The sequence below is a fragment of the Malus domestica genome, chromosome 08 (genome assembly GCF_042453785.1).
Source record: "Malus domestica chromosome 08, GDT2T_hap1".
Taxonomy (NCBI): Eukaryota; Viridiplantae; Streptophyta; class Magnoliopsida; order Rosales; family Rosaceae; genus Malus; species Malus domestica.
This window is the reverse complement of record NC_091668.1, coordinates 16,832,528-16,841,474: the sequence shown is the minus strand read 5'-3', so window position 1 is coordinate 16,841,474 and position 8,947 is coordinate 16,832,528. Positions and strand designations below refer to the sequence as shown.

The 8,947-nt window shown below is 37.0% G+C and overlaps 1 protein-coding gene across 2 annotated transcripts; it reads left to right on the top strand.

The window, feature by feature from the left end:
• Nucleotides 1-490: 490 nt before the first annotated feature.
• On the top strand, nucleotides 491-4,409 carry LOC103440110 (amino acid permease 3-like). Of its 2 annotated transcripts, XM_070826044.1 has the most exons (7): nucleotides 491-548; nucleotides 1,965-2,155; nucleotides 2,259-2,486; nucleotides 2,602-2,695; nucleotides 2,928-3,142; nucleotides 3,453-3,592; nucleotides 3,680-4,409. In XM_070826044.1, exons 2-7 carry the CDS (start codon nucleotides 2,032-2,034, stop codon nucleotides 4,331-4,333), a joined length of 1,455 nt encoding a protein of 484 aa, XP_070682145.1. In that variant the 5' UTR covers nucleotides 491-548; nucleotides 1,965-2,031; the 3' UTR covers nucleotides 4,334-4,409. The 2 variants fall into 2 exon arrangements, with proteins under 2 accessions (XP_070682145.1, XP_008377310.1); XM_008379088.4 differs by lacking the exon at nucleotides 491-548 and having other exon boundaries at nucleotides 1,875-2,155.
• The last annotated feature ends 4,538 nt before the right edge of the window (nucleotides 4,410-8,947 follow it).

Below are 8,947 nucleotides of genomic sequence, written 5' to 3'. Positions count from 1 at the left end.
TTAGTACTCGCCCCAGGGCCAGGGCCAGTCATTCACGTGTATGTTCACATCGCACCGTTCGCTCACCTTGGATCCAAGTTAGGTGCCAATCTTGTCAGGTAGATTGCATTAGGCAATCTAACTTATATGTGATCGTGCTTCTGCACCAGCCTTCACGTGATCGTAGTACTAGAGCATATTGATTACACCCAGTCCTGTTCATGTCATAAATTATCTGTTCGAACTCATGTGTTAGCTTAGATGGATGAGCACTTATTTATACTTGATTAGTACATGATTATATTACTAAGGCAATCGATATATCATGACTTGGCATATTTCTGGTCGTAACGCTGTTGTATTACTGTTTACATACTTACGTAGTATGTTTTAAGGAAACTATACATGTTTTAAGACGAGGGATTAGTATATTCGAAAATAAAGGTTTTCTTATAGGCATTATTTTTGCTGACCCACTCAACTTTATTTTTCGCCCCTCCAGGTTTAGTAGCTGTGCTTTTGTGTAAACGAGGATTCTGGCAAATCTTAGGGGATGGTTGTCTTCAGTGGTATAACCCTCATCTTATTTTACTGTATTGTTCTTATGCTCTACCATCACGTGTGTAATGGGTGCAATCCCGTTCGCCCGTGCACTCTTTGGTTTAGGCACTTTTAAGTTTAAATTTATTCATATTCTTCCTCCTCTACACTACACTTTATGGCTTCATCACCCTCCAGGTGTCGGCCAGCGCAACTCGATTCGAAGTCCAAGTGGACCCTCCTGGTTGGGGTGTGTCATGCAATCAATCATAAGCAATTAAATAAAAATTACATATTCATGTTAAGGCTCAAGGCTTCGTCCTAGCAAAAGAAATTAGTTACGCATGCTCATAATAAAAATCAAAGAAAATATCATTAACTAGAAAAAAATGAAAACACCTTGTAGGTAAAAAGTCTGAAATTCTCCTAAGCTTTGCTAAATTCTCTCAATGTTGCGTCCAGAACCCTAATGGCTAAAAACCTTATTTATACTACCCCAAATTAAATCCCTCCTAGAAAAATGTTTTCTAAAAACTAGGAAATAAAATAATAAAAGGATAACTAGGAATTACATTTCCATTATGACTAGGAAATCTGCCCAACACAGAAATAGTCACGTTTTTGGACCTTCAGGGCTCCAAAACAGCCCTAAAATGACTCAAAATAAAGATTATGACCTCCTCTTCAAGTTCCAAGAAGAGCCCAAATCCAAAATCCATTATCTTCCAGCCCAAAAATCACAAATAAGCTCTGCAGCCCAATCTGCTAGCACTGCGAGCTGGGCATAAATTAATTTGTCACGATCAAATGTTTCAGGATAAAATTATGATACAACCTTCTTGACAGATTCACGAACCCGCTCCAATTGGAATCACTCAAAATTTCCACCGTTGGATTACTTTATGCTCCAAACAAATTTGCATGTTCTACATTAAAAACACATAACAAAACATAAAAATTTCACCAAAATAATAAATACCAAGAATAGAGAATAATATATAGTATAAAATCCACTCATCAGCACACTCACTCAATCAACCATTTGACCTATTTACAAGGATAAGGCGATTTAGGAGGTAAGCACTATCCCGACATCAATGGATAATATGATGTAATTCGGAAACACCATATGTATATCTGTGTGTATATTCATGAAGTTAAACTAGATAAATAGATATAAGTCGAGATAAATAGACGTGGCAGTACAACAGACATGCCAAATTTTTATCATGTAAGGGATAATGTAGTCAATAAACAGCATAACTTTTTTAGGCGAATAAATAGTACATTGGTTAGTATTTATCAACTTAATAAAATATTAAACAATTTGTGCTTATGTCAGTAATACTAATACCATTTAGATGCATTAAAGAAGAAGATCCATCTGTTTCTCTCCCCTCATTTTTCATAGATTGTACTGAACAAACTTTGGGATTATTTGTTAGAACACAAGAACATTAAGGAATTGTTTGGAACTGAGTGAGAGTTGCAGCATAATTGCATTTTAATTTTATGGGTGAAAACATTGCCACAAGGAACCAGCTGCAGTTTCACAACAGCCCAGCTTTTGATGTCTCACTCGATGTGCAAGGAGGCTCCAAAATCGTCGATGAAGATGGCCGCCTCATAAGAACCGGTAAGTTATACTTCTCTTCTTGAAAATGCTAAGTAAAATGCATGCACTTTGACTTGCATGTTCATTTGTTTTCATTTTTTTTGTGTGTTGTTTGTGGTACAAGGAACTCTCTGGACGGCAAGTTCACACATAATTACTGCTGTGATTGGGTCTGGAGTTCTGTCCTTGACTTGGGCCATAGCTCAGCTTGGATGGATTGCTGGTCCTGTTGTGATGGTCATGTTCTCCTTCATCACCTACTACACTTCAACTCTTCTTGTTTCCTGCTATCGTGATCCCGTCACTGGAAAGAGAAGCTGCACTTACTCGGATGCTGTTCGATCCCACCTTGGTGAATTTTGCCTAATACTATTTTTTTTTTCTTTTTGACGTAAGAAATAAGGATTTTTTTTTTTTTCCAAAGGTATATAACCCAATTTTTTTGTGTGTTAATTTGAAATTCTCAGGTAAAGTTCAGGTCAAAATGTGTGGATTTATTCAGCAATTGAACCTTTTTGGAACTACTATTGGCTATACTGTAACGGCAGCTATAAGCATGGTGTAAGTCTTGAGTGTTTAAACTCAATTAAGAAATTGGTGACCTTTGATCACATTTTTTTTTAATTTTATTATTATTAGGGAGAGAGGAAGGATTTGAAATTGTCACATTAATTTACGAGAGAGAGAGCTTTGAACCTCTGTTGTATGTGTAAAAATTCAACACCCTATCCACTAAGATATTGGACCGCATACAGATATTTGATTACATTATATTTTTTGTGTTGATTAACAGGGCAATAAAAAGGTCTACTTGCTTCCACAATAGTGGTGGAAAAGATCCATGCCTTACCAGCAGCAATCCCTATATGCTAGCTTTTGGAATCTCGGAAATTATATTGTCTCAAATTCCAAACTTTGATAAGTTGTCTTGGCTCTCCATTGTTGCTGCATTCATGTCCTTCACTTACTCTGGAATTGGACTAGCCCTTGGAATTGCTAAAGTTGCTGGTACACATATCTATTACTGCTATGTTGAATGGAGAAATGTTTTCTCCGGTGACCAAGAATGCATAGTCACTCACTATTACATTTGATATCAATAATGGAGATTAATACATTAATTAAAGTCATTTTTATTTATTCTCCGTGCCTGATCTCAAATTTAAAGGTGGGTTACCATAAATTCTAGGTCACCAAATGATTAAGAGAACAAGAATCAAATGTCAAATAATGCATTAAAATTTGAATTTGGTTATCAAGATTAAAATGGTTCTAGTAAACTAGTTTAGTTCAATCTTTTTTTGTGTGGATATACCAGAAAATGGAAAAATCAAGGGAAGCATGTCCGGAATGAGCATTGGGGTTGTGACTCCAGCCCAAAAGATGTGGAGGACCTTCCAAGCACTTGGTGACATAGCTTTTGCCTTCTCTTACTCAATCATCCTCATTGAAATTCAGGTTTATATCTTCTTCAAGTTAAAATTAACAATGTTTATACTTTTCGCAACAATTTTATGTACTTAATCAATCATATAAATGTAACAGGACACAGTTAAATCCCCACCATCTGAAACCAAAACAATGAAGAAGGCCACTCAACTTAGTTTGGCAGTGACATCCATTTTCTACATTCTATGCGGCTGCATGGGCTACGCTGCTTTTGGAGACTTAGCTCCGGGAAACCTCCTTACTGACAAAGGCTTATCCAGCCCATTTTGGCTCATCGACATAGCCAATGCCGCCATTGTGATCCACCTTGTTGGTGCATACCAAGTTTTCGCCCAACCCATTTTCGCATTGGTCGAAAAAACGGCAGCAAAATTTTTTCCAGACAGCCAGTTCATCACAAAAGACATCAAAATAACAATCCCGCGTTTAGGTTCCTACAACCTTAACCTCTTCAGTTTAGTTTGGAGAACATTATTTGTGATTCTAACCACTGTGATCTCCATGATCCTCCCATTCTTCAACAATGTGGTTGGATTTCTCGGGGCTTTGGGGTATTGGCCACTCACAGTTTATTTCCCCGTGGAGATGTACATTGCTCAAAAGAAGATACCAAAGTGGAGCATGAGATGGATTTGCCTCGAAATCCTCAGTTTTTGTGTCCTTGCAATCGCCTTATGTGCTGCAGGTGGTTCAGTTACTGGTGTGGTTCATGATCTCAAGGTCTACAGGCCCTTCAAAACCAGCAATTAATTTAGGTTCAGCAAATTTTAATTTACTCGTACTGTCACCGTCAAGTATTTTCCAATTCAAAAGACAGCTTGTAGAACCCTAATTTCTTGGTGCAACATTTCTAGGTCCAGCTGAATTCAATGCCATCAATCATGTTGCCTTCTTGTACATGTCCTTAAAACATAAGCAGCTAATGCGTAACGGTGTGATTTCTTATGCTTCTATTTTGTAATGTGTGTTGCTAAGAAACAAAGGTACGTTGCATCTTTCAGTTTTAAAGAAAAATGTATCATTTGCGGAACAGCCATTGATCATAGCTACAAAGTTTTTGCATTCTACCAGGAAGTTTTTTGCATTCAAATGAAGTTGTTTTTGTGTTACGGGATTGTACAGATGAGTTCTAGATCACTCGCCTGTAAACTGTTTTGATACCTGTGGTATCACAATTCAGCTATCAATCTTGATGAAATTGTAGACCTGACAATTTCTTACACGATCCGTTAACACAACACATAAACGACACGAAAATAACGTGTTTTGGGCCAACATGATAAATAATCGGGTCATTATCGGCTCACAAGATAAGAATCCGGGTTCTTAACAGGTTTACACGAAAGTGACACGTGAGTAATCTATTTCAACACGATAAGAAAAATATTATTTTGATGATTTTAATTTTTTAAACAACTAAAAAACCTTACTATAGAATACAATAGATATAGTGGATATTTACATATATTGTTTATTAATTATTATTGTATTATTATTCTATACAAATTTTAAAAATTTAAGTTTTATTTAGTTATTTATTTCTATAGTATACTATAGGCAAAGGCAAAGAGTGAGATTAAAAAATTATAAAACACATTAAAAATAAAAATATCAAGTAATATAAAAATACCAAACACATTAAAAAATTATTATAATTAATTTACAAGTGCGAAATGACACACCCCGACCGAGATCAAGGCGTTTTGGCCGTCATGTGAGAGTGACGTAGCCATGTGCACAGTGCGGAAGCGATAATGATAAGAATTATACGAATAATTAAAAAAAAAACAAATTACTAGAGTGCACTACTAAATAGAAAGTGATAGGAGTTAGTTACAACAATAAACACTCCTAATCAGAGCATACAAGTCTAGGTGTAGTCCAGTAGGACAAGTACTAATTATGCAGTACCATGATTGTTCTACTATTATTTGGATAAGTCAAAACTATCGACGGCTTCAAGCCCCCAACAGTAAGCTTACTTAAAACCTAGAGGGACGCAAAACAGAAAACGTGAGTGGGCAAAAACAAATGTTTTACAAAATCATTTCATTTATCAATATACTAACCCCTTACTGTAAAACATGTATAATTTTTCCCAGAATCAAGATATAAGCATATACATAATATATATATATATATGTATATATATATATATATAATCATATCAATTCAATTCATGCTTCACATATTCAAATGTATGCTATGCCAAAATATAACAAAGTAAAACAATTCAGGTAAGAATGATTTCATAGAAATATGATATGCTAGCCAGAACCCCTAAGGTGGTCTGTATGGTTGAATTCATAGCTAAAAAGTCAATCTAGCCGGAGTCACTACAATGACCTATACGGCAATATACTGCACATAAGTCGGAACCCCTAAAAAGGTTTGTACAACAAGATTGGGTGAAATATAATTATGCTCAACTCTATTCTCTCATAATAGCCGGGCGATAAATCACTAGTCACCTACGAGTCGGAACCATAAATAAGGTCTGTACGACAAGATTGTGCACTTAAGTTGGATCCAATATGAGCATAAAGTGCGGGAGGTGACATAAATAAACAGGCATGTACTTCATATCTCTGGCTAAATCACAATCACCCTAGGTGCAGTTTTATAAGCTCAACATTATTCACCCTAGGTGCAGTTTTATGAGCTCAACATTATTCAATCACATATCACATCATCGATGATTCACATAGCCAAACATAACTTACCTGAACTTACCTGTGCCTCCACAGCACCACATTGATATATATATATATATATATATATATATATGCAACCATGAAATGCGTATTCAAAATATAAAGGCATTTCGCATATTATTTCAAAGCATACTTTCCTTATAAATGCATTTCTGGGAAATATATCAAGTATATAAGTATATACTGAAAACAAAAGCCCACTCACTGGTATGTCGAAAGGTCGTAGCCCCTGAGTCGCCCATGGATACGCTCGTCCTCAGGATAGGCCTCACCTATATGCGAATTAACTATAAAAACGTTATTTTAAAGCACATATACAAAACTAGCTAATAACTTCTCATACATTGCTTAATTTGGGTATATGAATATACCACAGTGATCTACACAACCTCACGAACATTGTGATATTTTTAGAAAAAAATTTATATGGCTCACGCGGCCTCACGCGCTGCGGAGGGCACGGCCTCACGCGCGGCACACACGCATCTTCTTCAACTTCCAGACGCCGGAACTGTGTCACCAGTGCCGGATTCTGGGCAGACCTGCAACTGCCCATTTCTCACTCGGTTTTGAACCATTTTTCACATATTTTATACCAAAATGAAGCTCTTAACTTGTAGAACACAATCATACTAATTTAAAGTTCTAAAAGTCACGGAATCTCACCGGAGAATTCCAAGAAAACTGGCCAAACTTCGTCCACACGATCCTGACATCCAAAACCTTTAAACGAAGCACTCCGAGCTTCCTTGGGACCTCACTAAGCTTCCTACAAGCTTCAAATTCCCAAAAACATCCATAATTACGTGTGCATGAGCAGTGCACAAATGGGGGTTATGAAAAACTAGGGTTTTCGAAGGTATCCTTACCTGAAATGGGTACCAATCGACTCGTCTGGGCTTCACGAACACAATGGTACCATTTTCTTCCTTGATCAATGAGGTTTGATAGGTCCTTGGTGTTTGTCCGTACAAGAAAAAGGAGAGAGAGAGTCCATGAGATAGAGAGAGAACACGGGAGGGAAGAGAAAGATAGAGTAATGTGGATGTGTGTGTGTGGTCCAATCTACACACCAATCACAACTAACCAAGGTTTAATTCTCATTGGCCCAAAAAACTTAGGAAAATAATTATATTGGTCCACTTCTAAAACCATGTCACATACGATTCATCTCAACGCCCAAGGGCATTCTAGTCTTTTCACACCTTTGATAAAAGTGTTGGAAATGTGCCCTAAAACCAATCATGTGATGATGCTTTACAGACATTTCACATGTTAAACTAATCTAGTTTAATATAAAGGGCAAAGATTATTGTTTGAGCCGTCTCATATAAATGTTATATGCTTAAACGATAAAGTCCAAGGAATATGTGATTGGGAGAATGTAATCTAATGAAGTTAGATTCATGCGACCATTCTTTCGTAGACACATCCTAAATGTTCCTGATCATAGGATTGCCAATTGGGCATTGACAGTCCGTCAAGATCGGTACGTGCTATGTCTTCTCTCAGGGAGAGTGACTAGTCTCGAGTCATTAGTGTGTGTGACATCAAGACAAGTACGTAGGTGCTCAGTAGAGAATGAGTTCACTGAACGCGATCAACGAGGAGTTCTCATACTCATGTCACATGAGAACTCATGGTTGGGATAATGCAAAGTAGTCCTTTGACCTGAGGCATCACAGTTGTCTTGTGGTTAAGTCCTTGATCTTTGATTATGTCAAAGTCACCCCATCGGGGTGTCCATGGCATCGTTGGGGTTAAGCCACTTAGCCATGGAGGCAAGTGAATGCGCAACAAGGGATCTCTAACCTTCAAACTGTTTGAGGGAGAATACTCTATGATATGATTTAGAATCTCTGGCCAGAGTATGAATGAGATTTAGAAAAGTCGTTCTAAATCACATTCAAGGTAATCATATAAGCACACGAATCACATTGGATAGTAGACATGAATAAATAAACTATCAAACCAAACAATGTGGTCAAGAGTATTGTATTAGAGAAAGACCGTATTGCATTTGTAATCCCAAACTGAATAGGTTTTCTCTACCTCTTCTGATTAGCTTGGGTAACCATGATATGCTGCAAGGTGTCACTCATGGTTTGTGGAAGCCCTAAACGTGTGTAATCACTAAAGGGAGAATTGAAAGTTAGTTTCAATTCACAATCGATATAAAATGGTTTTAATCGCCCACTGCCTCGCTAAAAGGAACCTAATGGATCGCACACCGTGTAAGGTGGAGATTGAAGAAATAATGGAGATGAGTAAGAATGATTAAATGGTTTAATCATTTATTTATGGCAAGGATTAATTAATATGTTAATTAATCAAACGAATAAGTTCGTTAAAGACCTCGGGATAGTTTTGGACATTAAGGCCCAATGGGCTTTGAACGTCAAGCCCATTGACTTAAGTTGTATGACAACTTAATGAATAATGATTCACAAAGGCCTAATTAGCCCAAAAATACCCTAGGGCCGGCCATGATGCTAAGGGTAGTGAACTTGGACTTATTTACAAGTTTGCCACTCAAATGAATAAAGGTATAAATATGACTTTATAGCCTAAAATTCATTAGGGTTTGTTTTGGAGAAAATTGGTGAGAACTTGTCTCTCCATTTCTCTCTAAAGAGGCCGGCCACCTTGG